This window comes from Tachyglossus aculeatus, chromosome 26, assembly GCF_015852505.1.
Source record: "Tachyglossus aculeatus isolate mTacAcu1 chromosome 26, mTacAcu1.pri, whole genome shotgun sequence".
In the NCBI taxonomy this organism is placed as follows: domain Eukaryota; kingdom Metazoa; phylum Chordata; class Mammalia; order Monotremata; family Tachyglossidae; genus Tachyglossus; species Tachyglossus aculeatus.
Window position 1 is genome coordinate 6042746 of NC_052091.1, and position 19329 is coordinate 6062074.

Sequence of the window (19329 nt, forward strand, 5' to 3'; positions counted from 1 at the left end):
GTCACTTCACTTCTCTGTGCCTCAGTTCCCTCATCTGTCAAATGGGGATGAAGACTGGGAGCCCCCCCGTGGGACCACCTGATCACCTTGTATCCTCCCCAGCGCTTAGAACAGTGCCTTAAACATTGTAAGCGCTTAACAAACGCCATCATCATTATTATTATTATTAAGGCAAATCACTTCTCTGTGCCTCAGTTCCCTCATCTGTCAAATGGGGATGAAGACTGTGAGCCCCCGGTGGGACAACCTGCTCACCTTGTAGCCTCCCCAGCGCTTAGAACAGTGCTTTGCACATAGTAAGCGCTTAACAAACGCCATCATCATCATTATTATTATTATTTAGGCAAGTCACTTCTCTGTACCTCAGTTCCCTCATCTGTCAAATGGGGATGAAGACTGGGAGCCCCCCCGTGGGACAACCTGATCACCCTGTATCCTCCCCAGCGCTTAAAACAGTGCCTTGCACATAATAAGCGCTTAACAAACGCCATCATCATTATTATTATTATATAGGCAAGTCACTTCACTTCTCTGTGCCTCAGTTCCCACATCTGTCAAATGGGGATGAGGACTGTGAGCCCCCCGTGGGATAACCTGATCACCTTGTATCCTCCCCAACGCTTAGAACAGTGCCTTGCACATAGTAAGCGCTTAACAAACGCCATCATCATTATTATTATTATTATTTAGGCAAGTCACTTCTCTGTGCCTCAGTTCCCTCATCTGTCAAATGGGGATGAAGACTGTCAGCCCCCCGTGGAACAACCTGATCACCTTGTATCCTCCCCAGCGCTTAGAACAGTACTTTGCACATAATAAGTGCTTAACAAACGCCATTATCATTATTATTAGTATTATTTAGGCAAGTCACTTCTCTGTGCCTCAGTTCCCTCATCTGTCAAATGGGGATGAAGACTGTGAGCCCCCCCGTGGGACAACCTGATCACCTTGTATCCTCCCCAGCGCTTAGAACAGTGCTTTGCACGTAGTAAGCGCTTAACAAACGCCATCAGTATTATTATTATTAATAATAAATACGATTGACTGACTGACTGAATGAATGAATGAAAAAAGGCCGCGCGATCAAGTATTTTTGGTCTTTTGGCGCAGCGCGGCCGCCGTCGGCCGCCTGCCGCCCACCTGCTTTCGTTGCTGTTTGGTGCTTCCCCCACCAGAGCGCGCTCTCCGCCTCCGCCCGTGCGCGCCCCCGCGCCCTCGTCCCTTTGAGCGCGCACGCGCACGTCCCGGAGCGGGGGAGTGCGTCGTGCGGACGTAGCCCCCCGTGCGTGCGCGCGCCCGGCGGTGCAGCCCCCGCAGCCCCGAGAGCAGCGCAGCAGCAGCGGCGGCGGGAGGGGCCCGGAGCCCCGCCCCCCCCGGGGAGGGGCCGCGCGGACAGGTGACGGGGGAGGGGGCGCGGATGGGGGGGGTGGGCGCCGGGAGGGCAGGACGCCAGGGTCCGGGGAGAAGAACGGGTTATGGAGGGGGAGGGCGGGGAGGTCGTCGAGGGCGGCCCCGGACTCGGGCTCCCCTTTTCTCGCCCTTCTAGCTGCCTCCCCGCTGGGGATGAGACCGGGACGCGGGGAGAAAGGAGCTAACGGGGCCGCCATGGCCCTCGCCTAGGACTGGAGTGCAGGTAACCGCACGCGGACGCGCACGCCCCGCCCCCCGGCCGCGCAGGCCACGCCCCCAGCAGCGCAGGCCACGCCCCCAGCAGCGCAGATACGACCCAGACGCGGAGACCACGCCCCCAGCGGCGCAGATCCCGCCTGTCACGCAGGCCACGCCCCCAATAACATAGGCCCCGCCCAGTGACGTAGGCCACGCCCCCAGCTGCGCAGACCACGTTCGTCACTCAGGCCACGCCCCCAGCCGCGCAAGCCACGCCCTCAGCAGTGCAGGTACGGCCCAGACACGGGGACTACGCCCCCAGCGGTGCAGATCCCGCCTGTCACGCAGGCCACGCCCCAATAATGTAGACCCCGCCCAGTCACGTAGGCCACGCCCCCAATCGCGCAGATCTCACCTCAGTCGCGCAGGCCACGCCCAACAGCCCTGCAGGCCACGCCCCCAGCAGCGCGGACCACGTTCGTCACTCAGGTCACGCCCCCAGCCGCACAGGCCACGCCCTCAGCAGTGCAGATATGGCCCGGAAATGGAGACCACGCCCCCAGCCTCGCAGGTCCCTCCTGTCACACGGGCCACGCCCCCAGATCATAAACCCCGCCCAGTCACGGAGGCCACGCCCCCAGTCCGCGCAGGTCACGCCCCCGACCGCGCGGGCCACGCCTCCAGCCGTGCAGATCCTGCCTCCGTCATACAGACCATGCTTTTCACATAGGCCACGCCCCCACGCTTCACAGGCCACGCCCCCCGTCGCGCAGGCCACGCCCTCAGCAGCAAAGATACGGCCCAGACATGGAGACCACGCCCCCAGCAGTGCAGGCCCCTTCTGTCGTGTAGGCCACGCCCCTTTTCACAGACCATGCTCAAATAGGCCACACCCCCAGAAGCACAGACCCCCACCAGTCACGTAGGCCATGCCCCCAGAGGCACAGATCCTGCCAGTCACACAGGCCACGCCCTCCCGCCCCCGGAGGCCACGCCCCCAAGAGGCGCAGACCACGCCCCCATCAGCACAGGCCCTGCTCAGTCACGCAGACCACGCCCCCAGCCGCGTAGGCCACCGTCGTCGTGCAGGCCACGCCCCCAGCTGTGCAGATCCCGCCTGTCACACAGACCACGCCCTCAGCAGCACAGATCCCGCCCAGACGCGGAGACCACGCCCCCAGCTGCCCAGATCCTGCCTGTCACACAGGCCCTGCCTGTCACACAGGCCCTGCCTGTCACACAGGCCCCGCCCTCCAGCCCCGGAGGCCACGCCCCCAACCGCGCAGGCCCCCTTTCCTGTTACGTAGGCCACGCCCCCAGGCTGCACGAGCCATATCCCCAGCTGCGCAGGCCACGTTCCAGTCATGTTGGCCACGCCCCCATCCACGTGGGCCACAATCGTCACATAAGCCACGCCCCCAGCCACGCAGACCGCGTTCGTCACAGGCCACGCCCCATTCACGCTCGTCACGTAGGCCACGCCCCCAGCAGAGCAGATTCATTCATTCATCCAATCGTATTTATTGAGCGCTTACTGTGTGCAGAGCACTGTACTGAGCGCTTGGGAAGTCCAAGTTGGCAACATATGGACGGTCCCTACCCATCAGCAGGCTCACAGTCTAGAAGGGGAAGACAGACAACAAAACATGGTAACAAAATAAAATGTGCTGAGGGAGGGCATTCCAGGCCAGGGGGACATGAGATGTCCGGACTCTCAGTTCTGTGTCACCTGCTCTTCATTTTTCATCTTTGCTTTACTTGTAACCTGTTTCAACTGCTTACCCGGACACGGAGACCACGCCCCCAGCCACGCAGATCCCACCTGTCACACAGGCCTCGCCCTCCAGCCCCGGGGGCCATGCACCCACGAGGCGCAGGCCACCCACTGTTGGGTAGGGACTGTCTCTATATGTTGCCAACTTGTACTTCCCAAGTGCTTAGTACAGTGCTCTGCACACAGTAAGCACTCAAATACAATTGATTGATTGATTGATGTAGGCCACACTCCCACGCTGCACAAGCCACATCCCAAGCCACGTTCCAGTCACGCAGGCCACGCAGATCCCACCCAGACACGGAGACCACACCCCCAGCCACGCAGATAATAATAATAATAATAATAATGGCATTTTATTAAGCGCTTACTACCCCCACTTCAAAGCCTTATCGAAGGCACATCTCCTCCAAGAAGCCTTCCCTGACTAAGCCGTCTCCTCTTCGCCCATTCCATTCTGTGCCACTCTTACCTGCTCCTTCATTCATCCTCCCGTCCCCACAGCACATATGTATATATAATAGAAATGATAGTATTTATTAAGTGCTTACTATGTGCAAAGCACTGTTCTAAGCACTGGGGAGGTTACAAGGTGATCAGGTGGTCCCACGGGGGGTTCACCGTCTTCATCCCCATTTTACAGGTGAGGTCACTGAGGCCCAGAGAAGTGAAGTGACTTGCCCAAAGTCACCCAGCTGACAGTTGGCGGAGCCGGGATTTGAACCCATGACCTCTGACTCCAAAGCCCGGGCTCTTTCCACTGAGCCAAGATCCCACCTGTCACGCAGGCCCCGCCCCCGGGCTGCTCGAGGCACATCCCCAGCTGCGCGGGCCACCAGCTTCGCATGCCAGGCCCATTCATTCATCCATTCAATCGTATTTATTGAGCGCTTACTGTGTGCAGAGCACTGTACTAAGCGCTTGGGAAGTACAAGTTGTCAACGTACAGAGACGGTCCCTACCCAACAGTGGGCTCACAGTCTAGAAGGCCCACAGCACTACAGACACGTAGACCACACTCATCACGTTGTCCACGCCTCCAGTCGTGCAGATCACGCTGGTCACACAGTCCATGCCGTCATACGCTCATCACATAGGCCATGCCCTCAAACCTGGCAGGCCACGCCCCCATCTCCAGGCTTGGGACCAGTCAGTGGGTCTGCCTCGACGTCCCCCTCTCTGGCTCGCAGGTGGGCAGGTGCCCGTCGCCCGCTGACCATGCTGGAGCGAGGAGACCAGGCGGCCGGCGCCAGCGGGAGGACCCCCGTGGGCAAGGACCCCGTCGTGACCAACGGAGGGGGTGAGAGCCGGGGCGGGAGGAGGCGGGCGCGGCCCGGGAGGGGCCGGGGGGCACGAGGCCCGAGGGTTGGGGGTCACCCCTCGCTTCTCCTCCCCCCCCCCCCCCCCCCCCCCACCCACTCAGCCTCCCGTAAAGCCAAGCCGAAGCGAAGCCAGCCCCCCGAGTCCGGCCCGGCCGGCGGGCGGGGGTCCGGGCAGCAGCCCCCTTCGCGCGCCCGCCGCCCGCCGCCCCCTCAGCGTCCCCACCGCTGCCCGGACTGTGACAAGAGTTTCTCGTACCCGTCCAAGCTGGCCACGCACCGGCTGGCCCACGGCGGCCAGCGGCCCCACCCGTGCCCCGAGTGCCCCAAGTCCTTCTCCTACCCCTCCAAGCTGGCCGCCCACCGCCTCACCCACAGCGGGCACCGCCCCTTCCCCTGCCCGGACTGTCCCAAGGCCTTCGGTCACCGCTCCAAGCTGGCCGCCCACCGCTGGACCCACTCCCCAGCCCGCCCCTACCCCTGCCCCGACTGCCCCAAGTCCTTCTGCTACCCGTCCAAGCTGGCCGCCCACCGCCACACCCACGCGGGGGGCGCCCGCCCCTACCCCTGCCCGCTCTGCCCCAAGTCCTTCTGCTACCCGTCCAAGCTGGCCGCCCACCAGCAGCGGCACGGGGCGGCCGCCCCCGGCCCCTCCCCGGCCTCCCCGGCGGCCCGGGAGGCGGCCGCCCAGCACCGCTGCCCCACCTGCGGCCAGGGCTTCGGCCAGAGGCGGCTCTTAGCCCTACACCAGAGGAGCCACCGTGGCGAGGCCAAGGGGGGCAAAGGAGCCAAGGTGGAGCGGGCCTGACCCCCTTCCCCTCATCCCCCCGCCCGGGCCTGCTCAACTCCCAGCCGCCGCCAGCTTTCGGTTCCCCCCCGCCCAGCTCGTCCCCTGCTCCGTGCCAATAAATGGATGCGATTTCTACGAACTAGGGTCCGCTGCTGAGGGGGCGCGGGGTGGGGGGGACTCCCGCCGTCAGACAGACATCCACACGACCAGCCGGCCACTCCACGGGGTCCCGCTCTTTATTGGCTCCGACGAAGGGCCGGGCGAGGCTCCCTCCGGGCGGGTGGGGAGGAGGGAGTCTCTTCTTCCCCTCAGACCTGGGGCACCACCCCGTAGAGCTGATGGGGCAGCAGCTTCCGACGCTCGTTGCAGCTGTAGATCCAGCGGGGACGGACGAAGGCCAGGGAGGGGTTGTCGGCAAGGGCCTGGTGGTGGGGGTGGGGGCGAGATCTGGGTCAAACAGACCCCCCTAAGGTGGGGGTAGGGCACTTGGGGTGCGAGGTGTCAAGCCAGAGTTGGCATCATGGTGCGGGGGGGGCCTGAGGTGCCACATGAAAGGAGTTGGAAACGGGGGTGGCTACAGTTCATTCAACTGTATTTATTGAGCCGTCACTGGACTAAGCGCTTCCAGGAAGGGAAGTGCGGGGGCGGGGAGATTGTGGGAGGAATGTGGGGGTCTTCTTCCCCGCCCCCCACAGCTCCTCACCTCTTCAAAGCTGGGGTCCCAGTCCTGAGCTGTGATTACAAACTGCACCTTCTCACTCATATAGTCCTCCAGCTCCCTGAAAGGAGGATGGGCAGTTGAGCTGAAGGGTCTGCTCTGGCCCACCCTTGCTCCCTAGGACCTCGGGTCCATGGCTCCTTCCTCTCTGCTACCCCGGGAGGAGTCACCTTTCTTCCTCCCCATCGCACCTCGAGTGGTCCCCCACCTTACCCGTTGAAGGCTGTGACGTAGCGGACCAACAGCCGTCGCTCCTGCCCTGGAAATTCTCCGTACAGGAAGAAGTGTTTGCCCTGGAAAAAGTCTGAGGAAGGGGGGGAAGGCGAGGCCACTGTATGAAGCGCTTAGTACAGTGCTCTGCACACAGTACGTGCTCAATAAATACAACTGAATGAATGAACCGGGGGAAGACGTGACCCTCCCACTCTGCCTCCCGTCACGGGCCTGGGCCAGGACTCACAGAGCTTGGAGGTCTCCTGGAGGTGGTGCTGGGGTGGGGGTGGGGGATGGCACGGGGAAGGGAGGCGCAGGGGAGAAGGGGTGGGGGTACCTGGGAGTTGGGGGATGGGCAGGTCAGGGGTCTCCGTCTCCTCGCTGTCTGTGTTCTCATCGGTGGAGCCCCCGTAGGGGTCCTCCCCGTTCTTGACCTCCTCTGGGGGCCTCTTCTGATTCCTCAGTTCTGCCACCCTATGGAAGCCCACCCAGGACATGGCAGCCAGCCCTAGGCTCTACTCCCAGTCGGTCCCCCTTTTTCCCCCACAGCCCGCCAACGCGACCCCCCATCCTCAAAAATCTCCAGTGGCTACCAATCAATCTGCGCATCAGGCATCAGGCTCCTCACCCTGGGCTTCAAGGCTGTCCATCACCTCACCCCCTCCTACCTCACCTCCCTTCTGTCCTTGTCCATCCCAGCCCGCACCCTCCGCTCCTCCACCGCTGATCTCCTCACCATACCTCGCTCTCGCCTGTCCCGCCGTCGACCCCCGGCCCACGTCATCCCCCGGGGCCCGGAATGCCCTCCCTCTGCCCCTCCGCCAAGCTAGCTCTCCTCCTCCCTTCAAGGCCCTGCTGAGAGCTCGCCTCCTCCAGGAGGCCTTCCCAGACTGAGCCCCTTCCTTCCTCTCCCCCTCGTCCCCCTCTCCATCCCCCCATCTTACCTCCTTCCCTTCCCCACAGCACCTGTATATATGTATATATGGTTGTACATATTTATTACTCTATTTTACTTGTACATTTCTATCCTATTTATTTTATTTTGTTGGTATGTTTGCTTCTGTTCTCTGTCTCCCCCTTTTAGACTGTGAGCCCACTGTTGGGTAGGGACTGTCTCTATGTGTTGCCAATTTGTACTTCCCAAGCGCTTAGTACAGTGCTCTGCACATAGTAAGCGCTCAATAAATACGATTGATTGATTGATTGATCCCTCCCACAGCCCGCCAACGCGACCCCCGCCAGCACCAAAAGCCCCTTCCCCCGGCGGCCCACCTTCTCAGCTCATCTTCAGTGTCCCCCGAATCCTCGGCCCCATTGTCCTGTCCGTCTGAGACCAGAAACCCCGTCAGTTCACAGTTCCTCCCTCCCCTCCTAGCAGCCGGAAGCCTGCCCCCCGCTCAGAATAATAATAACGACGGTATCCATTAGGCGCTTACGGCGCGTCAAGCGCTGCTCTAAGCACCGGGGTAGATACGAGCCAAGCGTGTTGGACGCCGTCCCTGTCCCTCATCGGGGTCACGGTCTTAATCCCCATTTTTACAGATGAGGGCACTGAGGCCCGGGGGAGTAAAGCGACTTGCCCAAGGTTACACAGCAGAGAAGTGGGATTAGAACCCAGGTCCTTCTGACTCCCAGTCCTGGGTACCATCCACCTGGTAGTGGCTCATCCACCTCAACCCCGTTTGCTCTGAAATCAAGTCACCCTGCCTGGGCCACTTCCCCAAAGACCCGGGGTCCCGCCGCCCGTCCTCCCTCCCCACGACTAGGGGACTCACCTGACTGCTCGCCCTCAGAATCGGTGCCCCCCTCCCGGGCAGAAGGGGCTGACTGGGTCTCCTCTGGGCCTTGGGGCCCCGGGGGAGAACTGGTTCTCACTGGCCGGGACTGGGCGTGATGGTTGGCCTGGGGCCGCTGAGGGACGGAGACAGGAGGAAGGCGGGAAGGAGGTGTCGGTGGAGAGCAAGGCTGGATGCCCTCCACCCACCCTGACTTAATAAGGGGGTTCGGCTACCTTGCGGGGGGCCTGAGGTGCCTCTTCCTCACTGCTGCCATCCTCCTCTTCCTCCTCCTCCTCCTCTTCCTCCTCACTGCTAGATCTGGGTCCTGCCATGAGGTACCTGGGGACAGGAGGCTGGGTTGGGGGGCGGTGGACCCAAGGGTGAAGGGTTTGGGGGGCAGGAAACGGGGGGAAAGGGGGGAAGAGGGCTGCCTAAATGGGCACAAGGGATCAAGGCAGGTGAAACACCTGTTCTCTTTCCTTAGACTGTGAGCCCCGTGTTGGACAGGGACTGTGTCCGAACTGTCTTGTATCTATCCCAGTGCTTAGGGCAGTGCTTGGCACAGAGAAAGTGCTTATTGTTATTATCATCATCATCATCATCAATCGTATTTATTGAGCGCTTACTGTGTGCAGAGCACTGTACTAAGCGCTTGGGAAGTACAAGTTGGCCACATTATTACCACTACTACTACTAATAACAGTAATAATAATAATAGTGGTATTTGTTAAGCGCTCACTATGTGCCAGGCACTGTCCTGAGTGCTGGGGTGCAGCCAAACAAATCGGGTTGGACAGAATCCCTGTCATTCATTCATTCAATCGTATTTATTGAGCGCTTACTGTGTGCAGAGCACTGTACTAAGCGCTTGGTAAGTACAAGCTGGCAACATTATTACTACTACTACTACTACCAGTAATAACAGTAATAATAATAATAGTGGTATTTATTAAGCACTCACTATGTGCCAGGCACTGTCCTAGGTGCTGGGGTGGAGCCAAACAAATCGGGTTGGACAGAATCCCTGTCATTCATTCATTCATTCATTCAGTTGTATTTATTGAGCGCTTACTGTGTGCAGAGCACTGTACTAAGCGCTTGGGAAGTACAAGTTGGCCACATTATTACTACTACTACTAATAACAGTAATAATAATAATAATAATAGTGGTATTTGTTAAGCGCTTACTATGTGCCAGGCACTGTCCTAAGTGCTGGGGTGGAGCCAAACAAATCGGGTTGGACAGAATCCCTGTCATTCATTCATTCAATCGTATTTATTGAGCGCTTACTGTGTGCAGAGCACTGTACTACGCGCTTGGGAAGTCCAAGTCGGCACCATATAGAGATGGTCCCTACCCAACACAGGGCTCACAGTCTAGAAGGGGGAGACAGACAACAAAACGAAACATATTAACAAAATAAAACAAAGAGAAGAGTAAATATGTACAAGTAAAATAAATAGGGTAACAAATGTGTACAAACATATATACAGGTGCTGTCGATCAATCAATCGTATTTATTGAGCCCTTAGACTGTGAGCCCACTGTTGGGTAGGGACTGTCTCTATATGTTGCCAACTTGTACTTCCCAAGTGCTTAGTACAGTGCTCTGCACACAGTAAGCGCTCAATAAATACGATTGATGATGATGATGATGCAGAGCACCGTACTAAGCGCTTGGGAAGTCCAAGTCGGCAACATCTAGAGACGGTCCCTACCCAACAGTGGGCTCACAGTCTAGAAGGACTGTCCCATCCGGGGCTCACAGTCTCAATCCCCGTTTTACAGATGAGGGAAGTGAGGCCCAGAGAAGTGAAGTGACTTGTCCAAGGTCACCCGGCAGACAAGTGGGGGAGCCGAGATTAGAACCCATGACCTTTTGACTCCCAGGCTGGTGCTCTATCCACTATGCCACGCTTAACAAATACCACAGTTACGATGCTGATGATGCAGGGGTCACAAGGGTAGCCGCCCTCGGCGTCAGCGGGCACCTCCCGCTGCCCGGCCCGGGCTAGCCCCCGGCTAGTGGCCGGCGGGACTGTCAGAACTCGGGCCGCAGAGGCCCAGAAGGGACCACGGGCACGGGGGGAGGGCCCCTGGGGGCACAGGGCTGTGCCCGGGGCACGGGGCACTCACCGCCGGCAGGGCAGCCGTCGCCGGGTCCGGTGGCAGTCCAGCACCCACTCCTTGCGTACGATGCGCCCGCCCCGGCTCAGCACCGCGCTGTACTTGGGGGTGTTGGCGAAGGCACAGCTGCGGGAGGAGACAGAAACAGCAGCAGCGTGGCTCAGTGGGAACGGCCCGGGCTTTGGAGTCGGAGCTCGTGGCTGCAAATCCCGGCTCCGCCAGTTGTCAGCTTTGGGCCAGTCACTTCACTTCTCCGGGCCTCAGTTACCTCATCTGGAAAATGGGGATTAGGACTGCGAGCCCCCCGTGGGACAGCCTGATCACCTTGTAACCTCCCCAGCACTTAGAACAGTGCTTTGCACATAGTAAGCGCTTAATATTTGCCGTCATTATTATCATCATTAAACAGGCCAGATTCCTCGCTGCCCACCCCAAGCCCAAAGCACGAGGGGGCACTTGCGGGAATAATAATTAATAAATGCGGCATTTATTAAGTGCTTACTATGTGCCAGGCCCTGTACTACTACTACTACTACTACGACTACTACTACTACTACTACTACTACTACTACTAACTACTACTACCACCACCACCACCACTACTACTACTACTACCACTACCACTACCACTACTAATAATAATAATAATGAAAAGAATTATGGTACTTACTAAGGGCTTACTACTGGCAGGCACTGCACTAAGCGCTGGGGTAGATACAAGCAAATTGGGTTGGATACACTCCCTGTCCCATGTGAGGCTCACAGTCTCAATCTCCATTTTACAGATGAGGTAACTGAGGCCTGGAAAACTGAAGTGACTTGCCCAAGGTCACACAGAAGACGTGGCGGAGCAGGGATTAGAACCCATGACCTTCTGATTCCCAGGTCCGTGCCCTATGCACTAGGCCATGCTGCTTCTCTAAGTGCTGGGGTAGTTACGAGGTAATGGTGATTGGGTTGGACACAATCTGACCCCCCCATTTTACAGCTGCGGGAATTAGCCCAGAGAAATGAAGTGACTTGCCCGCAGTCACCCGGCAAACAAGTGGCAGAGTCGGGATTAGAACCCAGTCCTTCTGACTCCCAGCCCCGAGCCGTATCCGCTAGGCCGCGGGAGGAGGGGCTGCCAGGGTGGGTAGGCCCGGCTGGCCTGCGCAGAGGGAGGCAGGGAGGGGGGCACGTACATGAGGTGGGTGCTGTCGGCGGTCCAGTCGGGCCGGTACTTGGCGCCCATCTCCAGCGCCTTGTCCCGCAGCTCAGAGCGGAACGGGTTCTGGAAGCCACTCAGTACCACCACCACCCCCGCCAGGACCTGCCCGAACTCCGTGCCACTGCCGCCGCCGCCCCGGGGCTTCGCCGGCGGCCCCCTCCTCTCTCCTGAGGCCTTGCCCGCGGCCGCCGAGGGCACCGGGGGCACCACGGCTGCCAGGGGAACGGCGGCTGGAGAGACGGACGAGAAGGGAAGGCTGGTCAGCACCGCCCCCGCCAACCATGCCTCCTCCCAGCCCCTTCCCTCCGCCACCTCTGGCTTTCTTGGGGGCCGAGGGTGTGGGGCGGCCTGGTGGGGTTGGGGGTTTCCTGGGTCCACTGGGCTCCTCTCTGCTCAGCTCCAGTTTCCTCTTGCCGGTGGCAGGCTCCTGGGGTGGAGAAGCCTCCGTCACACTCTCCCCCGGACCTCTGCCCTCCTTTTACTTATATTAACGTCCCACTCTGGACCTGTAAGCTCGTTATGGGAAGGGAATGTGACTGTTTATTGTTCTATTGCAACAATCATAACGATGGTCCCCGTTGAGCGCTTCCTGTGTGTCAAGCGCCGTTCTGACTGCCGGGACAGATGCGAGTTGATCCGGCTGGACACAGTCCCTGTCCCTCATGGGGGCTCGTACTCTTAATCCCCATTTTACAGATGAGGGAACTGAAGACCGGAGAATTGAAGTGACTTCTCCAAGATCACGCAGCGTGGTACTTTGCTCCGCACACGGTGAGCGCTCAATAAATTCAAGCGACTGACTGACCGCCCCAACTTGTCCCCAGTCGCTGACTCGCCTGGGATGGGATTTTCCTCATCTCCAGCCCTGCGTTCTCCCCCGACCCCCTCCCGTCTAGCTTCTTCCTCGTCTCATCCTATCCCATCTGGACTACTGCACCAGCCTTCTCTCTGATCTCCCATCCTCGTGTCTCTCTCCACTTCAATCCATACTTCATGCTGCTGCCTGGATTATCTTTGTCCAGAAACGCTCTGGGCATATTACTCCCCTCCTCAAAAACCTCCAATGGCTACCAATCAATCTGCGCATCAGGCAGAAACTCCTCACCCTGGGCTTCAAGGCTGTCCATCACCTCGCCCCCTCCTACCTCACCTCCCTTCTCTCCTTCTCCAGCCCAGCCCGCACCCTCCGCTCCTCCGCCGCTCATCTCCTCACCGTAACTCGTTCTCGCCTGTCCTGCCATCGACCCCCGGCCCACATCATCCCCCTGGCCTGGAATGCCCTCCCTCTGCCCAGCCGCCAAGCTAGCTCTCTTCCTCCCTTCAAGGCCCTGCTGAGAGCTCACCTCCTCCAGGAGGCCTTCCCAGACTGAGCCCATTCCTTCCTCTCCCCCTCGTCCCCCTCTCCATCCCCCCCCGTCTTACCTCCTTCCCTTCCCCACAGCACCTGTATATATGTATATATGGTTGTACATATTTATTACTCTATTTATTTATTTATTTTACTTGTACATATCTATCCTATTTTATTTTGTTAGTATGTTTGGTTTTGTTCTCTGTCTCCCCCTTTTAGATTGTGGGCCTACTGTTGGGTAGGGACTGTCTCTATATGTTGCCAATTTGTACTTCCCAAGAGCTTAGTACAGTGCGCTGCACATAGTAAGCGCTCAATAAATACGATTGATGATGATGATGATGACTGTCCCCTGCATCAGTACAGGCGGTTCAGCCCCGGGGGCTCCTAGGAACAGGCTGGCTGTCCTTACCTTGTTGTTGCTATCGCTGCTGGGAGGAGTCTTGGTGACGGGGGGCGGGGGAGACGGGGTCGGGGTGGGCTCCGTCGCCTGGAGAGTGGCGGCTGCGTAGCTGGGGCCCGGCTGGCTGCTGGCAGGGACTGAGGGGGGAAAAGAGGCTCAGGGACCCAGGTGTCCGGCCGCCCCTGTCGCCCCCGGGCCCAGGCGTCGGCTCACCTGGCGAGGTCTTCCCGACCCTGCTGAAGAACAGGGCCCCGGGGCGCAGGGAGCCGCCCCCGCCATCTTCTTCCTTGACCAGGAACTGGCCCAGCTTGGTCAGCCTCTGGGGAGGCACAGAGTCAGGGCGGCGCCGGGGGGGACACTGAGTCACGGCCGCGGCGGGAGAGCGAGGCGGGGTCTCACCGGAGATGGGGCCTCCGTCTCCTCCTTGTCGGGGGGGCTGTGGAAGCGCACGAAGGAGAGCCCGTAGGCCGAGTCCTGAGAGGGGGCGGCAAGAGAGCGAAGGGGATGACGGCCTCCCGCCGCGTCGTCCCCGCCTCCGGGCTCCCTCGGTGGCCCCCCCCAGCCCCCCGCACCTTGCCGTAGGGCTGGCTGCACACCAGCTTGACCCGGTCCCAGCGTTTCTCGGCCGCGGTCCGGACCAGCTTGTCGGGGCCGAACAGCCGGACCCGGTTGGTGTTGGAGTGGCTGCGGCTCTCGGACGGTGACATGAAGGACGAGGTGACCAGCAGGACCTGTGGGCGATTGTGCGCGCACACACCCACGCGCGTACGGGTATGATGACGATGGCTGGGTTTATTAAGCGCCTACTATGTGCCAGGCACTCTGCTAAGCGCTGGGGTAGGTTCGTTCATTCAGTCATACTTACTGAGCACTTACGGTGTGCACGGTACTTAGTGCTGGGGAGAGTACAATATAACAACAGACACATTCCTGCCCACAGCGAGCTCACAGTCTTGAAGGAAAAACAGACATTAAGATAAATAAATAAAGAGCCTGGGCTTTGGAGTCAGAGGTCATGGGTTCAAATCCCAGCTCCGCCAATTGTCAGCTGGGTGACTTTGGGCAAGTCACTTCTCTGGGCCTCAGTGACCTCATCTGTAAAACGGGGATGAAGACCGTGAGCCCCACGTGTGGGACAACCTGATCACCTTGTTACCTCCCCAGAGCTTAGAACAGTGCTTTGCACATAGTAAGCGCTTAATAAATACTATCATTATTGTTATATAAGCATATGTGCTGTGGGGATGGGAGGATGAATGAAGGAGCAGGTGAGAGCGGCACAGAATGGAATGGGCGAAGAGGAGAGGGCTTAGTCAGGGAAGGCTTCTTGGAGGAGATGTGCCTTCGATAAGGCTTCGAAGTGGGGGTAAATCCAAGTTAATCGGGTTGGACACAGTCCCTGTCCCACACGGGGCTCACCGTCTTGATCGCCATTTTACAGATGAGGTAACTGAGGCCCAGGGAAGTGAAGGGACTTGCCCAAGGTCACACGGCAGACAAGTGGCAGATCCAGGAATCGAACCCAAGTCCTTCTGACACCCAAGCCCGTGCTCTATCCACTAGGCGCACTGCTTCTCAGCTTCACACCCGTCCCAAGCCTCCCCGCCCCGCCGGAAAGACCCACAAGAAGAGGTCCGGCCCCCGGGTGCCCCCGTACCCTGAGGGCACCCTCACCTCGTAGTCCTGCTCGCCCTCCCCCGCAGATCGGCCCGCCAGCACCTCCACGAACGCCGATCCATCGTTGCCGATGTCGAGGCTGTGAATCTGCTCCTCCTTCTCAAACTGCAGGAGACCATGATAATGATAAAAATAACAACCGTGGTATGGCTTAAGCACTTACTCCGTGCCAGGCACTGGACTAAGCGCTGAGGTGGATACAAGCAATTCGGGTTGGACACAGTCCTTATCCCACATATCCCTTCAAGGCCCTGCTGAGAGCTCACCTCCTCCAGGAGGCCTTCCCAGACTGAGCCCCTTCCTTCCTCTCCCCCTCGTCCCCCTCTCCATCCCCATCTTACCTCCTTCCCTTCCCCACAGCACCTGTATATATGTATATATGTTTGTACATATTTATTACTCTATTTAATTTACTTGTACATATCTATTCATTTTATTTTGTTAATATGTTTGGTTTTGTTCTCTGTCTCCCCCTTTTAGACTGTGAGCCCACTGTTGGGTAGGGACTGTCTCTATATGTTGCCAGTTTGTACTTCCCAAGCGCTTAGTACAGTGCTCTGCACATAGTAAGCGCTCAATAAATACGATTGATGATGATGATGATGATGATGATAAGTGTTGTGGGGCTGGAAGGGGGCGGTGGCGAATAGCGGGACCAAGTCAAGGTGACACAAAAGAGAGTGGGAAAAGAGGAGAGGAGGGGCTTAGTCAGGAAGGCTTCTTGGAGGAGATGTGCCTTCAATAAGGCTTTGAAGCAGGGAGAGTAGGTGTCTGTCGGATAGGCAGAGGGAGGATAAGGGTGAGAGGCCGGAGGCGAGACAGATGAGACCCAGAGACAGTGAGCATATGACAGTTCACTATATGTTGCCAACTTGTACTTCCCAAGCGCTTAGTACAGTGCTTTGCACACAGTAAGCGCTCAATAAATACAATTGATTGATTGAGCAGACTGGCATTTGAGGAGTGAAATGTGCGGGATGGGTAGTAGTGGGGCAACAGCGAGGTGAGGTAGGAGGGGGCGAGGGGATGGTGCGCATGCACACCCAGAAATGGAGACGATTCGATCATTGTTTACCCATGAACATAGACAAGGAGGAGTGGGAGATGACAGGGGTGCTGATAAACCGGGGAGGGTTCCCTGCAGGAGGTGGGCTTTGAGCTGAGACTGAAAAGATTGGAGGTTTGGGGCCACGGGACACCCGCTCAGAACCCGTGGTGGTGGAGGCGGTTGTCTGAAAGGGGAGAGGGCCGGGATCCCAACACCTGGGAGATGGTTTTGGGGGGCGGAAGATGGGCCAGTCATGCCGCAGATGGAGAAGGGTAGACGTCCAGGTGCAGATATTGCCCCGAGCCCCAAAACTCGGGGCCTGGAGGGGAGAGATGTGGCTGGGGGCCTTGGCCCGTCCCTCCCTGTTCCTCACCTGCAGGATGACGGAGATCTGCTTCTCCCCTGCTTTCCCCGCCCTCCACTTGCGGTAGGTATCGGCCTTCAGGAGGTTCTCGGCTGAGTGAGTCTGGGGGAGGAACGGGGAGCTCGTGGGGTGGGGTTGGGGGTCCCAGGACTCTGCTGCTCGGTGCTAGCCCTCCCTCAGCGGGGGGCGGCTCGGGGCCCACCCAGGCCCCCTCCTCGGACCCTGGACCCGGTTCCAGGCCTGGGGCCACCCCCCAGGGGCCTACAGACCTGAACCTTATGCCTTCTCCCGGGGTCCAAAAGCCACAGCTCTGGTCCCTTATAAGGAACCTATAGGAGTCCCTTCTCCCCTACGTCACTCCTCGGAAGTTTCTTAAAACTGGAAGGTGGTGCGCCCACTCTTCCCGGAAGTCTCCTATGGCCAACTCCCCATCTCCCTGGAAATTCCCCTATAGCCAGCTGCTCATCTCCCTGGAAAGCCCCCAAAGCCAGCTCCCTTCTCCCCAGAAAGCCCCTATGGCCGGATCCCCTGAAATTCCCCCATAGCCGGCTCCTCGTCTCCCTGGAAAGCCCTCATAAGCCACCTCCCCTTCTCCCCGTAAAGATCCTGTAGCCGATTCCCCTTCTCCCCGGAAATTCCCCTATAGCAGGCTTCTCATCTCCCTGGAAATCCCCCATAGCCACCTCCATTTCTCCCCCCAAAACCCCCATAGCCACCCGCCCCCAGAAATTCCCCTATAGCCGGCTCCCCTTCTCCCCGGAAATTCCCCTATAGCTAGCTCCTCATCTCCCTGAAGAGCCCCCATGGCCACCTCCCTTTCCCCCTGGAAAGCCCCCCATAGCCAACTCCCTTTCTCCTCAGAAAGTCCCCTATAGCCGGCTCCCCGAAAATTCCCCTATAGCCAGCTCCTCATCTCCCTGAAAAGCCCCCATGGCCACCTCCCCTTCTCCTCGGAAATTCCCCTATAGCCGGCTCCCCTGCTCCCCGGCAATTCCCCCATAGCCGACTCCCTCTCTCCTCAGAAAGTCCCCTATAGCCGGCTCCCCTTCTCCCCGGAAATTCCCCTATATCCAGCTCCTCGTCTCCCTGAAATGCCCCCATAGCCACCTCCCTTTCTCCCCGGAAATTCCCCTATAGCCGGCTCCCCCTGATCCCCAGAAATTCCCCCATAGCCGGCTCCACTTTTTCCTTAGAAAGCCCCCTATAGCCAGCTCCTCGCCTCCCTGAAAAGCCCCCACAGCCACCTCCCTTTCTCCCCGGAAATTCCCCTATAGCCGGCTCCCCTGCTCCCCGGAAATTCTCCCATAGCCACCTCCCTTTCTTTCTCCCCGGAGACTCCCCCTATAGGCGGCCCCCCCCCCCCCCCCCCCCCCCGGAGGCGGCTCCCCCGGGCCCCCTCACCGGGTCCTGGCTACTGCAGGACACCACGTGCCGGAGGCGGATCTCCGGCATGGCGGGGCCAGGCCGGGGGCGGCGGCCGCCTCCGCCGACCCCAAAACCGGCGGGAGGGAGCCGCTCTACGCCGCCTCCTCTATGATCCCCCCACCGCGCAGGCGCGGGAGCCTCTCTGCGTTCAAACCGGCGCGCGCGCGCCCCCCCCCTCGACGACGGCGCAAGCGCACTGCAGTACCTCCCCCCCTTCGACGACGGCGCAAGCGCACTGCACTACCACCACCCCCAGACGACTGCGCAAGCGCACTGCGCTACCCCCGCCCCCGACGATGGCGCAAGCGCACTGCACCTCCTCTCCCCCCATCCCCGCCCCGTGCGTGGGAAGTCTTTACGCGCAGGCGCGAAAATCCCCCCTCCCACCCTCCCAGCAACCCCGCCGTCTTTGGTTCCGCCCCTTCTCTCATTCATTCATTCATTCATTCATTCATTCATTCATTCATTCATTCATTCATTCATTCATTCATTCATTCATTCTTTCTTTCTTTCTTTCTTTCTTTCTTTCTTTCTTTCTTTCTTTCTTTCTTTCTTTCTTTCTTTCTTCCTTCCTTCCTTTCTTTTTCTTTCTTCCTTCCTTTTTCTTCCTTCCTTCCTTTTTCTTTCTTTCTTTCTTTCTTTCTTTCTTTCTTTCTTCCTTCCTTCCTTTTTCTTTCTTTCTTTCTTCCTTCCTTCCTTTTTCTTTCTTTCTTTCTTTCTTTCTTTCTTTCTTTCTTTCTTTTCCTTCCTTCCTTCCTTCCTTCCTTCCTTTCTCCTTCTTTCTTTCTTTCTTTCTTTCTTTCTTTCTTTCTTTTCCTTCCTTCCTTCCTTCCTTCCTTTCTCCTTCTTTCTTTCTTTCTTTCTTTCTTTCTTTCTTTCTTTCTTTCTTCCTTCCTTCCTTCCCTCCTTACTTTTTCTTTCTTTTTCTTTCTTTCTTTCTTTCTTTCTTTCTTTCTTTCTTTCTTTCTTTCTTTCTTTCTTCCTTCCTTCCTTTCTTTCTTTCATTCGATCATATTTATTGAGCGCGTACCATGTGCAGAGCACTGTACTAAGCGCTTGGGAAGCACAAGTCGGCGACAGATAGAGACGGTCCCTACCCAACAGCGGGCTCACAGTCTAGAAGGGGGAGACAGACAACAAAACAAATAGATAGACATCATTCATTCATTCAATCGTATTTTATTGAGCGCTTACTGTATGCAGAGCACTGGACTAAGCGCTTGGGAAGTACAAGTCGGCAACAGATAGAGACAATACCTACCCAACGGCGGGCTCACAGTTTAGAAGGGGGAGACAGACAACAAAACAAAACAAGTAGATAGACATCACTCATTCATTCATTCAATCGTATTTATTGAGCGCTTACTATGTGCAGAGCACTGGACTTGGGAAGTCCAAGTTGGCAACATATAGAGACGGTCCCTATCCAACCACGGGCTCACAAGGCTAGAAGGGGGAGACAGACAACAAAAAAAAAACAAGTAGATAGACATCATTCATTCATTCATTCAATCGTATTTATT

The 19329-nt window shown here is 58.0% G+C and overlaps 2 protein-coding genes across 3 annotated transcripts; one reads left to right on the forward strand and one right to left on the reverse strand.

The window, feature by feature from the left end:
• The first annotated feature begins 1218 nt into the window (after positions 1 to 1218).
• On the forward strand, positions 1219 to 5627 carry ZNF575 (zinc finger protein 575). The gene is made up of 4 exons (XM_038767396.1): positions 1219 to 1396; positions 1547 to 1633; positions 4573 to 4682; positions 4806 to 5627. Exons 3-4 carry the CDS (start codon positions 4601 to 4603, stop codon positions 5507 to 5509), a joined length of 786 nt encoding a protein of 261 aa, XP_038623324.1. The 5' UTR covers positions 1219 to 1396; positions 1547 to 1633; positions 4573 to 4600; the 3' UTR covers positions 5510 to 5627.
• A 79-nt stretch (positions 5628 to 5706) lies between these two features.
• Positions 5707 to 17865, reverse strand: XRCC1 (X-ray repair cross complementing 1). Of its 2 annotated transcripts, none has more exons than XM_038767395.1 (17): positions 17783 to 17865; positions 16391 to 16483; positions 14967 to 15074; positions 13865 to 14023; positions 13692 to 13766; positions 13506 to 13611; positions 13302 to 13429; positions 11851 to 11965; positions 11513 to 11768; positions 10338 to 10454; positions 8434 to 8539; positions 8198 to 8333; positions 7695 to 7749; positions 6760 to 6896; positions 6423 to 6513; positions 6195 to 6270; positions 5707 to 5913 (listed from the first exon to the last, which is right to left on the reverse strand). In XM_038767395.1, exons 1-17 carry the CDS (start codon positions 17831 to 17833, stop codon positions 5800 to 5802), a joined length of 1923 nt encoding a protein of 640 aa, XP_038623323.1. In that variant the 5' UTR covers positions 17834 to 17865; the 3' UTR covers positions 5707 to 5799. The 2 variants fall into 2 exon arrangements, with proteins under 2 accessions (XP_038623323.1, XP_038623322.1); XM_038767394.1 differs by having other exon boundaries at positions 6423 to 6540.
• Between the last annotated feature and the right edge of the window lie 1464 nt (positions 17866 to 19329).